Here is a 24,885-nt window from a genome sequence, read left to right as displayed (position 1 = left end):
ACAAAGAGCACATTTGCTCAGATGACTTAGGTTTTATTTGTCTATTTGAGATTTCGGCTTCACCCAAATGGAATTCTTTTAATTTGTATCTAACAAAAATGACCTTTAGGCTCCTCATCTGTGGTCTCCATACAAGAGGAGGAAGGATCCCACCTGTCGCCCCCTGACACACCCTGACTGCTGCTGACCTCTGAGTGTGTGTGTGTGTGTGTGTGTGTGTGCACGCTCTCCCCTCGGAGTTCTTACAGGCAGCGCTGGGCTTCAGATCAGAGCAACGTCACGTTGCATTAAATCCATCTGAAAACACCTGATGCGTAAAATTGTTTTTCCTTTGCCCCTCGGAGGCGACAGACAGCCATCGCTGCCTTCCATCGTGTTGCTTCTACCATTTGCAATAGTCCGGCAGAAGGAAGGTCGCAGTTGTCCTGTTTATATTTTAATTGGATGGAGAATGAGGACCATAGAACAGGACAAAAACCGGTTAAATCGCTCTGAGAGAGAGAGAGAGAGAGAGTCCCAGGGGAGCTCAAGGACAGCATAGTTAATGGGGCATCAGACAGATGACAGGAAAGAAAGGAAATGGGCCGGTTGTTAAAAGAAAGACCGGCTGAAAGGCGAGACACGTGACACGTGTTGGACAATTTCCATTAGTGACATAAAGCTGAATAGTGGTAACAGGCTTGGACAGTGGATATTTGGCCCGTTCTGTGGTTTCTTTTACGGTTTCTCTTCTACAGCTGGGAATGCTTTTTACATTTAAAAGACTTTAAAGCAGTTTTCACACCTAGCTTCGATGTGGATGCCATTCTGTGACTGAAGATTTTTTTTTAATGGGGGGGGGGGGGGGGGGGGGGGGGGGAGGGCTCCTTCCTTCCGGAGCAGTTGTCACTCAGCTTGTCCGTCCGCTGTGGTTGACAACCTGGATCCCAGGCTGCGGCGGGACGTCAGCACCCATCAGCGGCTCACGCGGGTCAGTGGGTCTGACCACGTGCACACTAGTGAATTCTGCAGGCAGGTCAAGAGCTGCTTTTGTGAGAGTTGCTGTGGTGCATCCTGAGCGATTAACGCTAGATTGGGGTGGGGGGGGGGGGGGATTTGCTACCTCAGCGCAAAGCCTGGAGGATCGATCATCCCGGACACGCACGCAGGTTTATGAGCCGCCCCGTACACTCGCACCCAAGGCTGCTGCCATCAATCCTGCCAGGTGTGAGCTCCATGCTGCTCTGCATCACATCATCGGTACTACACCGTGTTGGCTGTTGCCACGGACGACGGACAGCTACTGTAGTGATACCGCAACCTCACCCTCCAGTGGGATACATCCCAGAATGCATCTGCACTTTAAAAACGATGGTATAATGAAAACAGAACCAGACAAGTGAAGGAAAAAGGTTCAGACATTTTAATTGAGGGGTTGAACTCTTCCAATGGTGGAGAATGAGAAATAAAAAATATGCTACGAAAATGTGTTATTGATATGTATCTTGCGATCTACATTCTGTGGTCTTGTATGAAATATTGTCTGAAACAAATTAAAAAATGTCGGGTTAGTCGTCCAGCAAAGGAGACAGTTTGCAGAGACGACTTCTATCCCAGTGTTATTGGTGAGTTTCTGGAAACGGGTGCTCTTCAGCCTTTGTAAGGGAACTCTGGTTTGTGGGACGACAGCATGGAGCAGTGACTTATGACCCATCGCAACACAGATTGTCTAAGTGCTTCATCTCCAACACAACTGTGTGATGGTGTTGATGTCTCCACTCATTAAATGAGTGCTTTATCTGTGCTCTGGAAATACAACTGTAAAATGACACCCTCAGACAGCATGTTTCCCAAAGGAAATGTAGCTAACACTGAAATCCCAGGTGAGGATTTAATTAAAAAATAATAATTAGCCACTGTCCTAGAAAAAAATCATGTGATATCCTCCAGATAAGGACACACAGAGATGAACCATTTGCAAGGCTGAAGGTTTGAACAAGTCGGCTAGCGTGAAAAACAGGGATCATCTTTATTTCTTCATAATAAATATAGACTCACATCTTAACAATTACAGTGGACCATTATTATACAAAGGATCTAGGAAGGCGCTGAGAGAGAGAAGATTTGGGAAATTCTGTGAAATTCAAGCGCTCACTTACAAATCAGCTTGCTGAATTTTCACAATTTATTTTCTCATTTTCATGGGAGGGAATTTTTTGTTAAATTAACTTAATGTATCCATTAAATACCAACACTTGCACCACAACGATTCGATAAGTGGACAACCACACACTCATTGAAGAACATGTGGTGAATGAGAGCTGTTGGTAATCTACTGCCCCCTAGTGTGAGCAGGATCCCTCATCTCCATGATCCCCCCCCCCCCCCACACCCCTCCAGGGCCTGCTGAGCTACAGCGTGTTCTCTCTCCGAGAGATCTGTGCATATTCACGAGTTAAAGGATCTGCTCCGTGCTAGAGGCGGAGATGTCAAGTAGCCTCCAGGCAGCATACGGGTTGAGCTCCTCCTGGTCTCGACACAGAGCCCACACGTACATCATCCTCAGCACTTTCTCCTGGGAGGGAGGAACACAGACGGGTACACTTATCCTTAGCGGTTCATTCGCATCGTTGTAGAACAGCAAAGACAGACACACTTTAAATGCCATTTGTGATTGAGACCAATCAAATGCAAAAATGATTTGAGGTTGTGTCAGCCATTAGAGACGAAAAAGAAAATAAATAGGCCAGACTTGTACCTCGCTTTGCGACCAATAAGTGATGATCAATGGGATTTCATATCAAATAGAAAATCATATGGAAAACTAATAAAATATTGAAATGTTATCAAAATATATTGACTGATATTCCTCTACGTATGGAAGCCACGTTGGGTTTTCTATATGTGTCTGTCTGAGACCTATAAGAGACAATTAACTAGTAAGGACTCATTTACCAAAGGCGAATACTCAGCGTATTAATCAGATGGCTATGATCCTCAATACCGAGACATACCACCAAGTTAGAAAGGGGTCTCCGACCAGAGGTTGGCTGTTTAACGTGTACTCCATAAGGACAGTGTGTCATTCAATGTACAGGCCATTGGATCCACCATTAACCCCTGATGGTACCCTTTAAATCTGAGCACTGGGCGGATGCCAACTGCATACAGGTGTCCCTGAGGAGCCCCGTGTGGACAATATGGCTGATTTATAACCAATAAAGCTTTAATGTGTCTAAATAATTGTCACGCCCAAATAAAACGTGTCTTAATTGGCCAATAAAATGTTCTTGGTACATCATATATAAGTTCCAAGACATTTAAGATTATGAAAGCTATAAACCGTTTTAAATGTTTTTTACTTTTATCATATAACTGATTCTAGCAAATTGTGCGTGCAAAACTTACAGGGTCTCCTTCCACCACCTCTCCTTTGGTGTTTCGGATCACCATGACTAACTGAGCCTGGAAGGTGATAATCAGCACGGGACCCTGGTCCATCATCTTCCCCATGGCCAACTGGAGTAAACGATACATAAATACATAAACACATACGTCACCGAACCAACAAATGCACGTAGATTGCATTCAGCGGAGCGTGGTCTGGGAGACTTACATCGACATTGTCAATGTCCAGGATCTTGGAGTGGAAATGAAGTCCCATGGCCTTGGCTTGCTGTATTGGGTGAGCCAGCTGGCTGTACGTCTGCACACACAGCATGGAGAAAAGTAAGATGACATCACGCACGCCCCGATAAGTACACCGATGTGCTCCGAGGGCTGTCGGAATGCTGCCGTTACATATCTCGACATCTTTCTATCTTTACATAAGAAGCCTATCGTTTCTGTGTTTCAGCGCTTGGAGACCGGAGTTACGGTGTAAGAAAAGCCGTACCGCTTCATAACACCAGTCCTTCAATACTTCCAGCTCCCCTCGGATCATCGCCTGCATGGAGAAAGAGCAAACACGTGAGAGGATAAATCACGACCTGACAGAGGTCAACAAAATCCCAACGCAGATATGTACTACAATTCAATGTGGCATCTCTTGTCACAAACGTCAAGCCGTTTGTCCTAACCTGATATATTCTTTTACAAAACCATCACAAATGGATTCAATGATTGTATTACACAGACACTGGTGTTGTGCAGTTGGTGTTTGCAGTGCGGAGTACCTCCAGGATATTGGGGATGATATCTCGTTCGCACTGTTTGAGGAAGGAATCCTTGTCAAACGATGGGTCCGCCTTCAAAATCTCCGTTAGCACCTCAGACATCTCCGTCTTAGAAAACATCCCCCCTGAACACGCACGAGGACCGGGAGCACAGACGATAAGAAGGTGGTTACACGCGTTAGAGCGTGCTCACGTCGACCGGCCTACTGCTGGACTCAAAGCACGTCTCACTTAAAGACACACAGTCTGTGATTAATGCACACTATCAAGCCAGAGGTCTCTCACCGAGGAGGTCCGTCATCCTGTCGGTGACAGCGCGGGACGCTCTGATGAGCGTGTTGTCGCTCTCATCGTACTTCATCTTCATCTCAAAGAATCCTGCAGCGAAAAGGAAGAACGAGAGCACGACCTCAAACGGCACCCCGAGGCTTCGACTCCTTCATCAGCAAATCCTTCAATAGTCACAGTGCGCTCACATACAAAAACTAGACCACATCGTTGCTGTTAAAAATAGGTGAATTCATTCCTGTAATAAAAAGGTATTGCTGGTAAAACTAATTATACATTCATGAAAATAAACATAATTTTAAACATAATCATTAGTGTAGCCTTCTGAGCTTTACGGTTAGGGACGTTTTCCAAACCATCCGGGAACAAATACATGTAGACTGGTATATAAGACCAGTCTGCTATAGATTTATTTTATTTCACCAGAGCTGTAAAAGCCCCAGACAACAGCAGCACAGGCAGGACGACAAGAGAAATGTGCATCCAACTAAACTCTTGAAAACTGTTGAACTGTGAACAGCAGAGTCTATAAGTCAATTTACTACTCAGCAATTCCATTCCCTTTCCTCTTTTACCTCACAAAACTGTATATTTAAAGGCTATTTATGCTAGTAGACGTGACATTCATGGCTGACTTCAAGTAAACAACAAAGGAAATAGAGATTGGTTCTTCCTTACGGTTGAAGACCAAGTTGTTGTCTTTGAAGTCCTTCCACTGCTGGTACCATTTCGAGTCTCTGTGGAGCACCATGCCCATTGCTTCCCTGAAGTGCACACAAAGGAATGCTTCAAGAAGAGGGAAACCGTTGCTCCTCTTGACTTGCTGCGTCATGCTGACAATCACAACACTGAAGTACTCGCATCAAGACTAATTAACGTAATGTAAATAAAATATGGGGAATATTATCAAGGTTCAGCTGTGGAAACTCTGACTCTTATTCCGGATTGAATGAATACTCACCAGGGCCTCTTGTGGGAAACAAAACTAGACCACCACCGGTTTGCTTCTCTCTGCAAACTGAGGTTTTTCTAATACTGCCTGGGATAGTCGGGTGCTGGTACCTGGCCAGATGAGACTCTCCGCTCTAACAGCAGCTCAGCTTTAGGCTGCCTTTACTCCCCCTTTTTTCAGATTGTGTTTAAACTGTATGAAGCCATCTGCGAACATGAGACGGTGTTCCCCTCCCACTGTATAGTAGAGGGCACTCACGTACTCGTTGGCCTCGAAGACCTTGCTGTCATCCCCCGCCCCCTTGGAGGAGAACTCACTCCTCTTCCGGAGCCTGGCAGGCGGCCGATAAGGGCCGGTGTGACCCAGGTCACCGATCTCCTGCTTCACACTCTCCATGCCCTGAGGACAGTTCTCATTTTAAAACTACAATTGTACTCCAGTACTACTAATTATTTTCACTATAATATTTAATTTTGTATATTGCCATTTCCCCACATTTATTTTTGACATTTTTTTTTTACCTTTTTCTGTTTATTTATGAGAAACAATAAGCAAAGATTGTCGTTTAACTTCTGGTAAACAAGGAGATATATTTGCATCATGGTGTGCGCAGGGAGTCCGTACCTGTGATATCGCTCTGAACGCGCCACTCTTCCCCAACTTCTCCCCACTTTTAGAGACGGACTCTGCTGAGGTCTTAGCGGTTTTGGCTGCTTCTTCCATCCCATCTTTGATTTTCTTACCTATTTCTGTACGGCTGACCTCCTCCAGCCCCTGTGCACGGGCGCAGACAACAAACACGTCGTAAAGGCGAGTGGATCAACTTGAAAATGTCACCTATCAAATGACAATCAAAAGAAAGATTGAAATACTTTTACCTCTTTAACGGTCTCAGAGAAGTTTCCAAACTTCTTCTTGAGAACGTCGGAGGTCTTCACTGTTTCAGTTTCTATCGTTTTCTGGGGAATAGACAGAATCTAACGCTAGCGTTTCATAACAAAATGAATATTGCACAATACTGCGAGCGGCCAAATACTGACGTATTTTCTTCGAGCTTGTTTCAATGCGTCAGACTCTTCCAGTTTTTGGGCCTCTTCTCGGAACTTCTTGATGCTGTCTTTCATTTCCTTGTTCTTATTCAGCTCCTGCTTAATGTTGTCCAGAAGTTCCCCAAGGAAACCCTTTCTGCTGCCTCTCTCCCCGGACAAATACCGTACCTGCAGGAGACGTGACTGAGGCCGCTAGTTGGTACAAAGAAGAAACGCAATTCCTTCAATCATTCAATTAATGTACTTCTTTCCTATCTGGAGCATTTGAATTAAACTTAAATCTATGAACAGTGCGGCAGGAGAGCTATGTTGGTTACTTGTCAATTTTAAGTGGTTCTGATTCTTTTGCAAATGAATGCACTCGTACAATTCTGCAATGAATCCTACAGGATGGTTATGATGTTCAGTCGCTGCATAATGCTAAAAGTCAACAGCACGATCTAATCTAAAAGCAGCTTTGATACTGAACCTATAAGGATTTACTGAAGGACTGTTGAACAGTTTTTATTCGGGGCAAAGATTGGCTTTTGAGCGCGTGTTAAAAATGACGATAACAAAACCAAATAGAAGCACAGTAGAAACGGACCGTGTCATGAGCTCGTACCTGTGAAGAACACGTGAGGACCCCACGTATCCTGTAGACGTTGGGTATGTTGTGACGCAGCAGGTAAGACGAAGGGAACGCTAGCGAGCATCTTCTTACACAGATCTAAAGTCACACAAACAAAATATAAGACCCTCTCAAACGGACTGCTCAAGGACCACGCAGAAAATGATCTCGGCGTTTGCTATATGGATGCTTAAGTTAATGTTATGTGTTGGTAGATAACGCGGAAAAGACGAAGTGATCGAGCGTATAGTCGTTTAACAATGCAGCTGTTAATTACATAACATAAAAAAGATAGAACAGATATTGAAGTTGACTTTGTCCTACAAAGTTTAAATAAGTCAATGCGGTACGTTTGCTAGCTAACGCTACGTTATCAGCCACGAAAGGCTCCGAGGCTCACAGCCGCTAGTGTAACCGGTTCAAAAACTCCGTGTGTCACCTTATATTTCAAATGAAATGCCAATACTTGATGGCAAAGGACAGGTACTCACTTGGTAACACTGACACAAGGGGCTCGCCATCTTGAACGTGATGCCTGTGACCTTCTTCCGGTGATGACGTTTTACTTCCGGGAGGGGGAGTTGTGAGCGGGGAATCCTCCCGTGCGCTTTACCTCCGTATGTTGCTAACTGCACGCGATAACGCGCTTCATCCGCGAAGTAAACATGTCCAATGTTACTACGTCATAAATGTGGCATAAGTAGATGACCTCTACCAATAAGTCCATTATTAATAGGCAATGCAATTTAAAAACAGAATAAAGTACTCATTTCAAATACTGGAGGTTTATTATCAAAACACCATACAGAACAAAAGGCAATGACAGGTGAACCAGGACAGGAAAACAAAATTAAAAGGGTTATTTGGTCTCTAAAAACAAAAAGTAAAACAGAATCAAAAACTAAAAACACTTTCACTGTGGCAAAACAAACAAACTAAAATATTTTTTACTCTTGGGAGTACCTAACAAACCAAGTGAATACAATATGAATTTCTAACAGAAATTTAGAGGATACATAGCGCTTGGGCTTTCATGGACTAAATTAATCGTCATGATCGGCTGATAGACAATTTATGCATTTCTATCAATCCTAACATCAATTTCTCTTCCATTCAGCCGATAGCCATTCATGGTTCGGCAGACACGCTCAGCAGTTTCGGGGGTGTCAAAGCGCACCACACCACAGCCCTTGGACTTGCCGTTCTCCATTTTAATATCAGCATACTGAACCATACCTGCAGAACGAGGGACAAAGATGAAATTAGTGAGCATAATGTCAAATAGACTGATTTTACCCAGCACTCGCCAACTATCACTACTCTTACCGCATGTGTTGAACGTATCCTTCAGCATCTTCCAGTTGAAGTCAAATGGCAGCTGGAAAACAATTTAAAATCAGTTACAACCAAACACAGGAGCTCGTCCAACAATAGCCTTACTAGCCTCAAAATACTTACATTTCTGACAAAGATCTGGCATCCCTTTCTGATATTGCTTCCTCCAGCTCCAGGCCCTCCGGCTCCGGCAAAAGAATTCCCGCCAAATCCACGGTCTAAGTCAGCGGCCCGGTCAAACTGACCGCCAACACCTCCAGACCCCATCCGTTCCATGCCAGAGCTCATGCGGTCAATGCCACCGGCAGGGAAGCGGTCGAGTCCTCCAGTGGAGCCGATGCGGTCGAATCCGGTGGGCATTCGGTCAATCCCAGCGTTGCCCATGCGATCCATACCCATCGGGGAGCCAAAGTCCAGTTGGGATCCCATGCGATCCAAACCAGACGGGCCCAGTCGGTCAAACCCAGCTGGGGCGAGGCGGTCCATGTTGGAGCTCATACGATCCAGACCGGGTCCGAGTCGGTCCATGCTGGGCCCTAGCCGGTCCATCCCTGCGCCCATCCGGTCAAAACCAGAACCCAACCTGTCCAGGTCAGACCCGCGTTCCATCCGGTCCATCCCCATCCTATCCATCCCTGCCATGCGGTCCATGTTGCCTCCCAGGCGGTCCATCCCAGAGCTCATGCGGTCCATCCCCAGAGAGTTTCCTGTCAAAGTGAGTAAACAAAAAAGTTGCATCAACTGTCAAGAGCTGACACGACAATTTTATCTGATCCATCAGATTAGAGGAATTTAAACAAAATCTTGGAAATACTAACCCATTCCTCTTTCAAAGGAGTCACCAAAATTATTGCGAGACATTCCCATTTCATTTCGCCCAAACTCCCTGTCAAAAGCACCACCAATCCCACGGTCCATCTCTGACAATGCAAGGGATGAAACCATTAGAAACAGCCAGCAAAACGTGAAAGTGTTCCACGCCTGCGTCGGTGTGCTCGACGCGTCTCCTCACCGTTCATTCTGCCCATGCCCGAAGAACCAAAACGCTCCATGTTGTTCATTCCTCCAAAGTTGTCCATTCCTTGAACAGAGAACAAAGTTTGAGAACAGTGACGGATGGACAGGCTGGTTGTGGTAACATCATAGAAGGCTTGGAGTATAGCGTATGTGTGTGTATATATATATATATTTATGAGATTAAAACCAAGTGAAATTGTATACAAATGTTCCTGCCCAACCTTATTTTGAGTATTTTAACTAAAAACCTTCAGTACATACCTCCTCCACTGCCATTGCCAGCACCGCCTCCACCACCGCCTCCTCCCATACGACCTCCCATGTTAGCAAAGCCCATCCCATCCATTCCTGCAAGTTAAAAGGGTGATAAGCCACTGACCAGATACCATGTGGAAAATAAAGTACTTTGCAAGTAGTTTATTTAAGTATATTCAAGTACTTTGAAATATTTTAACTTAGTACAAACTTTGATTATGCAGTAGTTTAACTGAAAACACTGGAGATAGTTACCTCCAGGCCCAATGTTGCCCATTCCTCCTCCAGCACCTCCTACGCCACCTCCTCCTCCTCCTCCTCTATTGAGCTGGGTAGCATCAATGGGCTGGCCACCAGGTCCCAGGCCCAAACCAATACCACTCAGGCCACCTGGAAGGAGAAGATGGGTTCAGTATCAACACATTGTCTGCTCAGGCTACCTATTTGCATTTACTTTATACGCAATGTCAAGTTGAAACTGAAGCAACCAAGTTCCCCTCGCTTAAGTAGTGAATTAAGGTCTACTTACGGGGAAGAGCAGAAGCAGCTCTTTCAGGGGGTCCAAAATCCTTGGGCAGGGATTTCTCATCCTGCAAAAGCAAACAAACACATTCAGACTACGTTCTTCACATTTAACGTGAGCCGATGTACCGTGAGCTTTAGGAAACATACCAGTTTGACGTGCATGACTCTGTTGAATAGCAGCTGCCCATTAAACATCGCTGTGAAGTCATTAAGGAAAACGTACCAGGGACATGTTTGAACAATGACTTCTATTGAATTAACAGTATACACGTGCAATGGGGTCCCAATCCAACATTTTCTCAGAAAAAAGGATACAGACAGCTTGGACTGCTTCAATGGGCATATCAAATGTTACAGTTCCCATGCCTCTGCTTTTCCCATCCTTGTCCTCCAGAATGTCGGCCCTCACCACCATGCCGGCCATGCTGAATACCTCTTTCAACTTCTTCCAGCCCACTTTGTAGTCGAGCTGTAAGTACATGGGACAGTTTTAGGGATTGGTTCACTTATTAAAAAAAGTGTCAGACTTTACAAAGTTTCTCCCCATATCTTAGATTACATTACCGCTGTACACAGTCATTCTTTCAAATCAAAATACTAGTCTTTACAATTAAATTGCTGTCATTGTTTTCATATCAATGGTTTCCATGCGCTTGTTTTTCGTGTGAATAATAAAATGACAACTCTTGAAGACTCACATTAGCCACAAAGACAGTGCTGCCAATCCTGCCAGCCTGCAGACCATGAATGATCTCGTTGGGGATGTTGGGGTTGTTCATCAGGCTTGGGGGAATGTTGACCATGGAGCCGTTTGGTCCGGGGCCCATTCGCTCCATGTTCATGCGGTCCATTCCTCCCATGCGCTCCATTCCACCCATGCGCTCCATTCCACCCATGCGCTCCATGCCGGCCATCCCGCCCATTCCACCGTGGCCTCCTGGATGTCCTCCACCTGGAGTCTTGTTCATCTCTCTCTGAGCAATCACGCCATCAGGATCCTATCATGAACGCATGACAATGTGAAGCAATATTCAATGACATTTTGATCTCTTTATGCCGTCTGGTCATTTGTTCTGGGGCCTACCTCTTTCACTTTTAAGGGTCGTCCATTCAGGTTGTGCTTATTAACCTTCTCCACTGCTTTCTTCATCAGCTCTTCAGTCCTAAACTCAACCACGCTGATAGACAGTGTAGGATTTAGATTAATCTCACAGAATATTCTTGTAACCCATTTTCCCAATCATCCCCAAAAAATTATGCTGAAATGCAAAAAAAGGGGGAGAAACTACTTACGCACAACCCTTCATTGATGGGGACAAAGGAGACACCAGAACAGGCCGCACAAAAAGTAGAGAACAATTAAAATTAGTAAAAGTGGTGTTAAAATAGATGGAATTGGTAAAATGTATGCAAAAAAAGACAATTTCATGCACAATCAAAAGTTCATCACAAACCTACATCCTTGGCCACACCTCTGTGCTTCCAAATGAATTTACTCTTCTACAATCTGTTTCCAGTCACTAGCACAATGAAGGCAGGTATGGCGAATATTAAACAGTATTGTTCCCCAACATCCAAAGGGCAGAAAATCCACAGTGAGATAGGATTCCCCGATACTGAGATATTAGAGGTAACATTTCCAGTGAAGCTGTTCTACGGAATGAGTTACATTTAACCATCATCTACCAGCCTTGTAACAACCTCTTGCAAACTAGACCCGTTTAGTTCACGAGGAGAGAATCCAGCGACCAAAGGGACTTTGTCACTCAGATACTGCAATCCCACATGATTGGCTACAAAGAAAGCTGAAGTCCTTTTATAAGAGCATCAACCCTCGGGATGACATCAAGTCAGTGTCACAAACGACACCGAATAAAAACATGCCTCCAGCATGTCACCATCTCACACACTCCCACCAGAGTACTGAAGCTGAACAATTTCCAACAATAAAATCAAAGACACCAAAGCTGACAAACTGAAGTTTGTCTAGGATTATTCATGTTTTATTTGTATGTATTTGCACTTACCCTCGATTTGCCTTCTGCGTCCATTAAGTGTTCCACGTACGTTACCTCACCCACTACAAATCAGATTCCAGAGACGACACACACCAAGGGGAGAGAAGCCGAGAGAACAATGGGGGTTTAGAGCAGACACACAAGTAGGTTGGCCGGTGACAGCGAGCTCAGACTGCCATTCCGTTGCCTTTCCCCAGCACCTCCGCAGCAGCACAATATGGTACAGGTCTACAAAAAGCAAGCTTGTGTCTTTATTGGGGGGAAAAAGTGTAACACCTCTTAGCACGTCCTTGTTGGAATTCTCCCGAAGCACCAGAAGCAATAGACTGAGGACAACAACTGTTGAAATGGCCATGGGGCCGCCTAGTTGAATCGAACACCACATTCTGCCGGACAATAATTAACCCAATAATTTCAAGGAGGCAAAACCTGTTCAATGACTTTCCATTGCAAACCTGTACATACTTTTTCAATTGTCGCCATTTAAAAAAAGTCAGGCCAATGCAACAATGCAGTCGCCCATCAACTGTGAAGGAACCTACAGCTTGGAACTAACCATAATCTTAATAAAGGCAAGCCCTTAGGGGACAGAAACTTCTCAACAGGCAAACATGTACTTAAAATGGACCTGTTCCTTAAACGCTCAATATCAAAATTTTGATTCAGCGTCGACCACAGCCACGCATTCGTTCCTGATCACGTGCGTTCAACAAATGGACGTCAGTGACCAACCCTCTAGAGACAAGGACAGTGCATAAGAAGTTGCTTCATTTTGTAGACCTGTACCCCAAAGAAAACTCCAACGCATAGCCGTGCTGGCACAACATGGAGATCTGCTGAGAAAACATTTGCTTGTCAAGGTCACACCTAAAAGAGAAAATGCAATTTAACTCCACAGTCAGTTGTTATCAAACGAATACCAGGCACTCCTTCTGAAAAGGATTGTACCTTTAAACACATGCTTTAGTATAAAGTGAATGCCAATTCAGTGCATTACTTATGATATATCTAAGGCTTTTCCAGTACCCCATAACTACATGAGTAAAAACACATGTAAATCCATATTGTACATTGAGAGAATACAAAGCTAATCCCTGTTGAAAGTTGCTGCAACACAAATGATTTTCATTTGACAAGTCTCCAAAAGATTTACCTTTAAATCTTAGAGCTTAGGTTTTTAAGCATTCGTTACATTTTGCAACTTTAAAGCAACTTGTCTCTCGTTACTGGACAAATATCATTACATTTTGTAATGCATGTTCTACATGGATTTCCTGGGGGAAGAGCATCTCAATATGCCGCTCGTGATCCCGGGCCATTGGATTGTCATGGTGGACCAGCGTAACACTTATACAAACCCCACGTCACCGAAACCACAATAGCTTTTAATCTCAATGGTGAAGAAATGTTCATTCTAACATCCACTTGTACAAGTCTGCAGCAACTCCTGAGTGGACGGACCTCGTCCAAACCGTGGTTCCAGATAACTCCCAGGAGATCTCAAGCAACTTAACACGACTTAAGTTTCTGCACAAATCCCAGAGAGCCCATCAAAGCTCTAGGGCGTCACATAGCATGACCATGGAGGCTGAATATTGCGGTCACATCCAGAGTGGACGGACTCAATCCCATGTTCAAACAACTTACCTTTTTCTTTCATCAGGTCTTTGAGCGCTTGCCATTTGACATCGTATGGGATGTTGCTGACAAAAACGCGGTATCTTTTGTTGACGTTTCCATAGGGTTCATATCGCCCTCCTCCTCCACCTCTCTTCTGGGGCCTCTCCTTCCTGCTTGAATTGGGCTCATGTTTAGCTTTCCCGTTCACTTCTCTGTATAAAGAGATCAGTAAATAAATGATTAAAGAGATTTGTATGAACGTGTTCAGAAAGGCATGAAATCTAGCATAATTAAAATCCTAATGATAAATTCATAGTTTAAAATGTAAGCTTTTATATTAATTGACTGCAGATTTACTGGACGTTTTTAACGTTTTTGCAGCAAATTTCGACTTGAGCGTTGCTCCGGAAGAGCGACAAAAAACGACGCCATTAGCTTAACTAACGTTAAACAACGGGATGGGGAATCCTATAGGAAAAACCACTCAACTGGAGTAAAAATACAAATGTTCAAAGACTGAGTGGTTAAATAATTGTTAGTAACAAGAATCAGGTTGTTATAACGGTCTGAACAACGATAATAAGGCTACAAGCGAGACAATTCCACTTCAACCGCATGGCAAGGCCGCTCCCTAGCCAGAACTTTAGTAGGCCTGTGCTAACGTTACGCAACTAACGTTTCAGTATTTAATGTCTTAAATCATATTGTGAACTAATACAAGAGGAAATGCCATTACGGAATAAGTCGAAGTAATAGTAAGCACTATAGCTTCAGACTCTACCATGACTATAGCAATTTTAGTGAACGTTAGGTTGGGCTCTACATGAATTAGACGGGTCCCGAACAGCCCTGCTAGCAGTGGGTAAATGTAACGTTATCGTAACTTACACTTCACAAACACGCTGCGGGACTCAACGGCCGCATAGAGATAAAACTAAAAACTGGGGATGATTTCCGAAGGTGGTTCTACAAGATTTACGTTGATCAGAATCGCTTCGACTACTTGTGTAACTAGCTAACGTTAGCACGCTGGCTCCAACAAAGGAACATCGATGAATGGTCTTACCCTGGCGGCGGTTGTTGCTGTTGCTGCTGCGGCGGCTGCTGCTGCTGCTGCTGCTGAGGGGGAGGCTGCTGCTGCTGCTGCGGCGGCGGCGGGCCTGTTTGTTCGATAACGTCGGTCTTTTCAGCCTGCTCGGTGGACATTTTATCGCGCAGTTTTAGTGTCTTGCTAAATGATGTGTTCTCTTCGATAACGTTCAAGAATCACCCGAACGTAGTGTAAAGAATAACTACGCCAAACACCTCTGCGACACCAACAAACGAAAATGGCGGAGAGACCAGGACCAACGAATGACCGGATTATTTAAACTAGGGAGAAAATGTTCTACATCCGGTGTACTTTTAAAAAAGTAAAGGTCCCAGCCGTAAAATGGGGATTTTCAGAATAATGGTGTCCGGAATGCAGACGACTAACCCTAACCCTACAAAAACATGTATCCTTGTGTTAGATAAAAATGTATTTGTGCGTGATTAACAACACGTCATTCTAAACCTCAAAATTCTCTAATTTGTGACAATTTTAAGGTGTTGTGTCACATGTTGAGCGCAAAACCATCAGATTTTAATTCTGGTCCAATGACGTGTCAAGTGTGTGTTGTGGTGTAGAAATGAGGAATTATACTGGCGTAAATGGCACAAAAGTCTAGGAATTTGGGATGGAATGAGTTTGTTTACTAATCCATTTCCCAAGTATGCCTTGCATAATCCATCAAAGTATGCAATTGCTTTGATATAAAAGTAGGATTATTTACCTTACCTGTTGGAGGCTGTAGAAAACATCTTTCAAAAACTATAATATTATTGTATCTCCTTTTCTCTGAAACAGATAAAATATCCCTAACGAAAATAAATAAAGAGTCACTTTATTTCTGCAGCTGAAGCATCATTTGAGCCATTCGACCTCTGCAGCTCATCCAGAATGCAGCAGCTCGACTGGTCTTTAACATTTTTCTCCCACACTACTCCACTCCTCCGCTCTCTTCACTGGCTACCGGTGGCTCCCCGCATCCACTTCAAAACATTGGTGCTAACGTACCATGCTGTGAATGGATCGGGTCCAGCTTACATCCAGGACATGGTCAAATCCTACATCCCGACCTGCACTCTCCGCTCTGCAAACTACTCGTTCCTCCCTCACTGAGAGCAAAACACTCAACAAGATCACAACTCTTCGCTGTCCTTGCTCCGAAATGGTGGAACGAGCTCTCTGATGATACCAGGACCGCAGAGAGCCATCACATCTTCCGCCACAAACTAAAGACACACCTCTTCAGACTCTACCATGACTAAAAGACTAACAAATTGTAGCACTTAAATTGTACTTATAATGACACTTATCTATAGCAAATTCTAATATGGCTTATTTGAGGAAATTGTACTTTCTTGTTTCTTGCTCTTCTGAGTTTGTATCCTTATGGTTGAATGCACTTATTGTAAGTCACTTTGGATAAAGGCGTCAGCTAAATGACATGTAATGTAATGTAATTTGGGGAATTTCATTAAATGAATGGTGCTCCTAATTTGTTTCCTTCACTATTCATTATTCGGTAAGAATTTCATGCCCAGGGCGTCGGTCTGGCAGGTGACAGTGCCACTACACCACTGTGCCCCCTCAAACTGCTATGGTTAGAATTTGTTATGTCTCCATTTTAGAATATATTCAGATTTTTTGTCAAATTTAAGTTTTCTCACCATCCTCCACCTTCCACCTCCACCTTCCTCAAATGACTACAGTAAGAATTTCCTTAATTTTTACAAAATATTTGGGGATTTTTTTGGAGGCGGACCTTTTCAAAAAGTCCTCATACTAGATATATAATTCTTGTTATGACTTCTTGAGGGAACCCTATGCTGGATTAGGCCACACCACCTAACACAGAGGCACCGTTTGGTGGCGTCTGGGAGGTGACAGTGCTAACCACTACACCACTGTGCCACCTCAAACCGCTGTGGTTAGAATTTCTTATGACTCCACTTTTTTTAGAAATTATTCATTTGTTAGCTCTGCTATGTTATATAATGAACATTGTATCAACCAATTTTATTTAATATACAAAAAGAAGCTGAAGCTGCAGTGCACCGCCAGACCTTACGGGGGCGCTGGTAAATTACACATTAGCTCGGTGTGGTTGTAGTGCAATCAGCGGGGACGGAAGTACTGTCGGTTTAGTTGCTAGCTACTCACCTAGCCTTAACAATAGCTTGTGAATGTTTTCCTACTGTGTCCATAGTTTTCATGTAGACTAGACTGTATTATTACAATAATTTATTTTACAAAATAGTTACGTGGCTGTTTGTGGCTCTATGTAAATTGAATTTAGCTTAGAAATGACACCTTTAGCGTTAGCCTTTAGCTAGGAGCGTATTTGTCGGGCAGTACCGCTTAGCTGGGTTTACGCCAGTGAACGAATAAACAGTATTTACGTTTGACAGATTGTGTGTTGCTTCACGACATTTTAAGTCATGGGTACTGGTGCCGATGTCAGGGATATTCTGGAGTTGACTGGAGGAGAAAATGATGGCCCCATCAGCAAGAAAGATCTCATCAACTCGGACAAGGTAAGAGATAACGTTAATGTGAATCAACTGTTTTACCCACATTTGAATAAACATTTAAAGAATTATACAGGCCGCGGAACTCTAAAACACAAAACATGACATATGCAATAAGGGATATCAAGACGGCTAAGTTAACGTTATAAATTGTTACTTTGTGATTGAGTATTACTTGTTTTTATGAAATAAATAACCGTTTTCCTATTTTCTGTCTCAGAAAAAAACCAAGAAGGCAACGGAAACGCTGACTTTCAAGAGACCTGAGGGAATGCACCGAGAAGTCTACGCTCTGCTCTATTCAGATAAAAAGTACGAGCTCAATTATAGTATTTGTTAAAATCAATGTACCTTTTGCCGGTGAAACGAGACTCGTGTGTTGTGACATGTTCACCCAGTTAAGCAGTGGGAGATTTTATGTTGAAGTGTGGTTTTTGTGATGTCTGTCTGTAATTTTCAAGCAATATCTGTTTAACCCTTCCCCTAGTATCGCTGACTTTAGATGTGGCATTTTTCAATTGTCTGCATGTGCTGAATATTCTTGGCTGGCTTTAATAGAGACATATTGTTCTTGATAATCCCCAGAGATGCACCCCCTTTGCTGCCGAGTGATACTACTCAGGGCTACAGGACAGTGAAAGCCAAGCTGGGCTGTAAAAAGGTGCGTCCCTGGAAGTGGATGTCCTTCACCAATCCAGCTCGCAGGGATGGGGCTATTTTCCACCACTGGAGACGAGTGGCAGAGGAGGGCAAGGATTACCCCTTTGCCCGCTTCAACAAGGTAGGGATGACTCAAGAGTCTGCTTTATTCTCACCACTCATTTAGAAGAAAACACACAGGGGTTTTATTGCTATCCATCTTCTGTCAACTCCTTCTTGTTCAGGTTTATACATTCATTACACGTTTGTTTAGTTATTCATCCAGATTCACTGTCCTTCTCTGCTTTTGTAGACAGTGCAGGTACCAGTGTACTCTGAGCAGGAATACCAGATGCATCTCCATGACGATGGCTGGACTAAAGCAGAGACGGACCATCTGTTTGACCTGTGCAAGCGCTTTGACCTGCGCTTCGTAGTTGTCCATGACCGTTACGACCACCAGCAATACAGAGTAATCACTTTGCCATTCATCTACATCTCTCATGTTCCCTCTCACTTAGGATGTATTGCAAAAAGTTAAAACCCACATTTGTATTGACATCCTTCCATTTATTTTCAGAAACGTTCTGTGGAGGACCTGAAAGAACGGTATTATTGTATTTGTGGTAAACTCACAAAGGTCCGTGCGGCTTCAGGGACTGAGCCCAAGATCTACATCTTTGACGCCGGCCATGAAAGGCGCCGTAAAGAGCAATTGGACAAGCTCTTTAATCGCACACCTGAACAAGTTTGTAACTTTGGTTTCTTATCTTGTTGTTAGACTCTCATGGCTTTGATATTGCTCAACCATTTTTTTTAATGCAGTTTATGCCTTTAGTGAAAAAAACACAATCCAACAATATTGCTGAACCTTGTAAGATGTTTCCCACCCTTTAGAAATATTAACACTGCACCTCTCTGGTTTGTCCTGCAGGTGGCAGAAGAGGAGTATCTTATTCAGGAGCTAAGGAAGATTGAGACTAGGAAGAAAGAACGGGAGAAGAAGGCCCAGGATCTGCAGAAACTAATTAAAGCAGCTGACACAACCACCGAGTTAAGGCGTGCAGAGAAGAGAGTTTCCAAGAAGAAGCTCCCACAAAAAAGAGAAATGGAGAAACCGGTATGATAAAAGCTCAGACAACAAATTTTTATGTGGGAAATGTTTTCCTGTAATGAAAGTAGCAATACAGAGAAAATTCAGCTCTTTGCCATTTGTTTGTATGCTGCTGTTTGAAATGAATAATGAATTGAATATTTTGACATGTGCCGTGTGTTCAAAGTTCAAAGGCATGTCACTATTGTGTCTCTTATCAGTTATTTATTTTTCTTTAGGCCGTTCCAGAAACAGCAGGTATCAAGTTCCCAGACTTCAAGTCAGCGGGAGTCAACCTTCGCAGTCAGAGGGTGAGTACAGCTCACTTAACACTAGTAAGGAACTAAAAAGAACAATCCGAGGCGCAGACCAAACCTACAGTTTTCAGAAATGCTCTCACAGCTCTGTATTAAGAACCTATAGTTATGTTTCAACCTCTGTTGCCAAAAGACAATTTAAGTAAAGCTGAAACCCTTCAGCTAATATATACGCGAGGGACCAGGATGTCTGACTTGAGCATGCTATCTCTCATTATCAGTGTGATGATACATTCTGTTAGTAACTCGCTTATATCCGTAAGACCCAGCAACGGGGAACTCTTATTCATCTTCAAGACTGATGAGGGGCTGCTGCTCTCTGTGTAAAATGTATTAGCTCGGCTAAAGGAGTGGAGTATCCCGCGAGCCAATCAGTCAGACAGAGTTCAGTGGATAAAGACATTTTGATCTGGCCCGTTGAAGTGCATTTCATACGAATTAAAAGCCCTGAGGTGGAGCTGTTCATCCTGGTATCCACGCACTTTAAATCACAACCGTGTGTGTGTTGGTTTGTCTGTCTGTGTCTGTGTCTGTGTGTGTGTGTGATTCAGATGAAACTGCCAAGCTCGGTAGGCCAGAAGAAGATCAAGGCCATTGAGCAGATTCTGCTGGAGCAAGGAGTGGGTAAGTGTGAATTAACACCAGCAATCTGCATTTTACATTTCAAGATTTACATGTTGGTCTCTTCTCTGCAACAACCTAAAATAGTTATTAGATGTTCTTGGTCTGGAGTTTTCAGTACAGCAGGAAAATGTGAAAAAAAAAAGACAACCATTTCAGGTTAATAACACCTCTGCTCAGGTTGAAGGTTGGCCAGAGACTAGAGTTTTATTACATTACAAATCCTCATCCACCAATAAAAAAAAAGGTAAAAATGTGATTTGTCCCACCTTGAGCCAAAGCTAACAGGAGACTCTGGGACATTTTTTGACTCAATTCAGGGGCTTAAAAAGAACATTCTGACATCTTTAAGATGTGTTACGACTAGAACAAGCGGACAGTGTGGTTTAATAGCAGGAAGCCTAAACATAGGAGCTATTTCTTGGCCAATACAATTGGCAACAATACGCTCTGGTCCTCAGGTTGTGCTTAGTTTTCTAATGATATGAGATGTTTTCTAAAAAATATGGCTTTTCGTTTGCAGATATAGAGTAAATGGGACGATAACTACTGGGCTCAACAGACTAGCAAAGCTTCAACAATTTAATGAGGAATTAAAAAAATTCGGTCCAGTTCGGACCACTACCTTCATCAGTAGAACCTTCTTCCACTTACTACAACGACCTGACAAATAACCCTGAACCCTTTTTGTAAACAAGTTTTGAGGTGTTTTAATAGCAAGCTCCTGACGCGTGTTTTATATTTCCCTTTGTGTCCGTCCCTGAATCTAGATCTCAACCCGATGCCCACAGAGGAGATCGTTCAGATGTTCAATGAGCTGCGCAGCGACCTGGTGCTGCTGTACGAGCTGAAGCAGGCGCACAGCAATTGCGAGTACGAACAACAGATGCTGCGTCATCGCTATGAGGCCCTTCTGAAGACCGGCACCGGCAGCATGTTGGGTGGAACTTTAGGAGCCGGGCCTGCAGCTGTCGCTGCCGCTCAGAGTGCAGAACTCAATGCCACGAACAGCACCGGGGCGTCCACCCCGGGGGGCGAAACTCCGTCCTGGCCCAGTGCCGATGACATCAAGGTGGAAGCCAAGGAGCAAATCATTGATGTTGTAGGAGCACCACTCACCCCCAACTCGGTAAGGCTGCGCTGAATCAGACCACACTTTTCTTTTGCGCCGAGTCAGAACCCCAAAATCTTTTTTATCAGATGTATTTTAACATATGGATATATTGTAAAACATATGTGTCTCAATGCTGATTTGGCCAAAACCAGTGAGGGATCCAGTCAGTGCCATGACGCTCGCTGCTGATCAATCTGGGTTTCTGTGGAAGGAGTAGTAGCCTCTGCTCCGACTCCCTCACTTTCTAATGACGTAAAGTTGTATTGGTTGAAGACGCGTGGCCGTCTTCACATTCCCTGTGGTCAGGCACAGCGTTCAGCATTTGACTGGTAAAATAATCCCATAACTGAAAGCGGGATCACTCTGCCAGGCCCTTTAAGTGATTGTCTTTGTGTCTCGCATTGCAGCGCAAGCGGAGAGAGTCGGCATCCAGCTCGTCTTCAGTGAAAAAGGTGAAGAAGCCTTGACGAGGAAAAGAGCGCCCGCTCTTACGCGTGTGACCGTGTGAGTCACTGTGGTCGCAGGGAGGACACACGTTCCATGGTCGGACAAGCAGCACACAGGGGAACGGAACAGCACATTGCTGTTCATTTACGTAGAAGCCCCACTGACTACACACACACATACATGCACAGACACACACAACTTTTCCCCTACCAGCGAGGCCTCTCCACCCCCCCCCCCCCCCATCGGGCCTGTCCAGCGTCTTTGTGACAAAGGCAACAACTGAGTGACATTTCATTCCATTACTGCTCGTCCCCTTTCCTCCACCATCGCTCAGCCTTAGATGAGGCAAGATCAACTGTAAATTGCCAGGCTGAGCTAATCGGGACCCGGGGAAGAAGGTGGGAAGGACCGGGTAATTGAAATGAATTGGAATGAAAGAAGGGACTTTGGGAGTGGGAGGACCTGCAGCTGCAGAGCTCATTTGACCTGATCTGAGGTGGGGTTTTTGTTGATCATGCCATAGTGTTTACTGGAAATGTGTTTTGGTGTTAGCCTTTAGTACCCGATGTAGCCCCCCCCACCCCCGACCCAGTCTCGCTCTCCCCCTCCATGATAGACTGTGGTTCCATCTGCTGGCCCGTCCTCCATATTGGGCAAGTGAGGCTGATTTGTGTTTATTTGTCCTCAGGTGACCTTGAAGATGGTTTAGTCAATGATTCAATAAACCTTCATGTTTTTTTTTTCTTCCTGCGTGTTATACATGTTTATGCCACAGCGGCTTCCTTCACAGCTCAAGCTTCTGTTGCTCTTTCTTACACGATATGTTAACTTAGAGGTAATCAGTGTTGAATAAACATTTGCCGGCGAGATTGTAGGATCATGACATTTTTACCTTACCTGTCATTAAGTTAAGTGACACGTAATAACTTCATTAATATGGTAATTAAGCAGGGCTCATTATTGGGTTGGCACAGCTACTGAAACTTCATGAGGTTCCCTGCCCATAATATTGCTAATTGCATGTCAATTATGTCATTAAGCCTGCTGAGACATTCATTTCTATGCAAATTTGGCGTTGAAGAGGAGTATGTACGTCTACCGTGGCTGCCTGTAGATGTAGGATAAAAACATTTTTGGAGGGTCTTTTTTATGGTCGTCGCGGTTCTAACCATCCGTAACCTAAAACTATTGTTTGACATTACAAATGATGGTTTAAAGGTGTCATCTAACTTAATATACAAGCTTAATTCTGTCCAAAGAAGAAATTATTGACAGAAAATACCTTTTTAATAACCGTAAAATCTCTGCTAAATCCCCGATCCCTTCAGACGGTGTTTTTCTTAACTATCATAGGGGAAAACTTATGTCTTGTGTCTTTAATAAGCTCTCTACGGTTCCAGAAGTAAACCATTCTACACACTGGAGGTGGTCTGATTGAGAGAGAGAGGGGAAAAGAGTGAGAGAAGGCAAGTAAACATGGGTAAAATGGATTCTCTGTGTCTATATTTCATGTTGAAAATTGGCTCATAAATCCATGGGTATGATCTATGGTACCCGTCGTTGCTTGAAAAAACCTCCGTAAATGTGTAATTTCTCCCTTGACAGAACACAGCCGAAAGGCTATCTTTCTTTTGCTACCTCCTCCCCGCTCTGTCTCTCGTTCTCGCTCCCTCCTTCCACCAGCCTTGTGTTGGATTAATGCTCCGCTCTCTTCCTTCTCTCCATCCGCGCTCCTTTGATATCTTCTTTTCATCACCGCTCATCCATTTATCAAAACTAGGGCTCCCTCTCTTATCTCCCAGCATCTAAACCCATCCTAAGTTATATGGCTGGCATCTTGTAAGATAGGCTTCAGGGAAGTGGAGGTTATTAATAAATACTAGTCTAAATTGAAAATAGGTGGGCAGGAGGGGGGGGACGCATCACCGGCCATGTGTGAATGATAAAGACCCCCCCACCATCCCCATCCTGCTCCACCCGGGCCAGGTTGTACGTTCTGCAACACTGATGTGAAAAGCATGAGGCAGAACCTGGGCGGCGGAGTGTCTTATAATGTGCTTGTGATGGCATCGAGATGGGATCTCTTTATCAAGGCCAGGCTGAGGCTTTAATCACCACCTAAGAGCTGCGCTGGCTGTTTATCATAATTGAACTGTATCCAGGCTAATCGCCGGCATGCGTCACTGTCGGGGGGGGGGGGGGGGGGGGGTCGCTCGGCTGCGCCGCCGCCGGTGATTGAACACACAGTTAAGAGAAAAGATGTGTACCGAGGCACATAAGGCAGGAGGAGGCAGGTAATGGCACACGTGATACACGACGCCTGGAGGTAACCGCTGATGTGACAGTGATCAGATTGTCGATGGCTCCTTTGCCGCGGCACACTGCTTTTTTACCCATCATGTCTAATGCAATCACTGAGTACTATACAAGGGGAAGAGGCAGGAAGGGTGCAATAGGAGCAGGCGGGGGGGGGGGGGGGGGGCAGCGGCCTGATAATCCCCTTCCCAGGCCGGGGATGGAGCGCCTACCGCACGGGCCGTGACGAACGTCCAAAACAGACATCCACCCCTGCGCCCCTCTCTCGTCTCCATGTTCCTCACTTTGACTTTCACCTCCTCTAGTTTAGGTCACCTTGAGAGAGAGAGAGAGAACTTTTAATCATTGTTCCACATCAAACTCACCTGTGGCCTCTGGGACGCTGGGCTGCAACAAAGAGGAGGGGATGAAACCGCAGGTTGGAAAAATCGCAGCTGCCCCCAGGGTTGGACAGTGTAAGTCATTTCCACTGGATTCTTTTTTTTTCTTTTTCTTCTCTCCTGGTAGGGGGGGGGGGGGGGGGGGGGCTTGCAACACAAACCCAATCACTGGCACTAAACAGTGCTTACAGCGAGGCATTAACCCCACTGTCCACTCGCCACATTAAAGCCCCGGGGAGGCCGGAGAGAGCGGACTGGAGTACAGCGGACTAAATCTAGACTTCCTATTCCCCATCGCTGGGCCGCTCCGTCTCCACTCAGGGGGTGTTATTTGTTTTCAAGGTGTCCTTCCTTGAAAAAGAAGCGACTGGGTAAAATGGTGGTTGAAGAGAAAAGTTATTTTTTGAGGAGAGATTTGAAAGTATAAAAAAGGCGAACGTGGGTGAATGTTGGTTCCTTGAGACATGCAGATTCATTTACAAAATGCTCCACTATGTTCACCAGCTCAATAACAGTTTCT

The 24,885-nt window shown here is 44.4% G+C and overlaps 3 protein-coding genes across 3 annotated transcripts; 1 reads left to right on the top strand and 2 right to left on the bottom strand.

The window, feature by feature from the left end:
- Window positions 1–1,984: 1,984 nt before the first annotated feature.
- Window positions 1,985–7,639, bottom strand: timm44 (translocase of inner mitochondrial membrane 44 homolog (yeast)). The gene is made up of 13 exons (XM_040184488.2): window positions 7,545–7,639; window positions 7,048–7,152; window positions 6,435–6,635; window positions 6,273–6,353; window positions 6,019–6,168; window positions 5,657–5,793; window positions 5,121–5,206; window positions 4,440–4,532; window positions 4,155–4,279; window positions 3,875–3,925; window positions 3,596–3,685; window positions 3,388–3,498; window positions 1,985–2,554 (listed from the first exon to the last, which is right to left on the bottom strand). Exons 1-13 carry the CDS (start codon window positions 7,572–7,574, stop codon window positions 2,435–2,437), a joined length of 1,380 nt encoding a protein of 459 aa, XP_040040422.1. The 5' UTR covers window positions 7,575–7,639; the 3' UTR covers window positions 1,985–2,434.
- Window positions 7,640–7,822: 183 nt separating this feature from the next.
- hnrnpm (heterogeneous nuclear ribonucleoprotein M) lies at window positions 7,823–15,223 on the bottom strand. Its single transcript, XM_040184432.2, has 16 exons — window positions 14,890–15,223; window positions 13,851–14,035; window positions 12,213–12,265; window positions 11,479–11,486; window positions 11,270–11,363; window positions 10,884–11,183; window positions 10,501–10,654; window positions 10,333–10,382; window positions 10,190–10,250; window positions 9,916–10,050; window positions 9,667–9,753; window positions 9,401–9,469; window positions 9,207–9,308; window positions 8,512–9,095; window positions 8,380–8,431; window positions 7,823–8,289 (listed from the first exon to the last, which is right to left on the bottom strand). Exons 1-16 carry the CDS (start codon window positions 15,027–15,029, stop codon window positions 8,126–8,128), a joined length of 2,238 nt encoding a protein of 745 aa, XP_040040366.2. The 5' UTR covers window positions 15,030–15,223; the 3' UTR covers window positions 7,823–8,125.
- A 1,762-nt stretch (window positions 15,224–16,985) lies between these two features.
- Window positions 16,986–22,536, top strand: dmap1 (DNA methyltransferase 1 associated protein 1). Its single transcript, XM_040184459.2, has 10 exons — window positions 16,986–17,444; window positions 17,659–17,750; window positions 18,024–18,219; window positions 18,391–18,549; window positions 18,658–18,825; window positions 19,012–19,197; window positions 19,410–19,481; window positions 20,039–20,111; window positions 20,879–21,237; window positions 21,630–22,536. The coding sequence occupies exons 1-10, from the start codon at window positions 17,349–17,351 to the stop codon at window positions 21,687–21,689; spliced, it is 1,461 nt and encodes a 486-aa protein (XP_040040393.1). The 5' UTR covers window positions 16,986–17,348; the 3' UTR covers window positions 21,690–22,536.
- The last annotated feature ends 2,349 nt before the right edge of the window (window positions 22,537–24,885 follow it).

The sequence above is a fragment of the Gasterosteus aculeatus genome, chromosome 8 (genome assembly GCF_964276395.1).
Source record: "Gasterosteus aculeatus chromosome 8, fGasAcu3.hap1.1, whole genome shotgun sequence".
NCBI lineage: Eukaryota > Metazoa > Chordata > Actinopteri > Perciformes > Gasterosteidae > Gasterosteus > Gasterosteus aculeatus.
The sequence above is the reverse complement of the archived record's forward strand: the minus strand, read 5'-3'. Positions and strand labels throughout refer to the sequence as shown.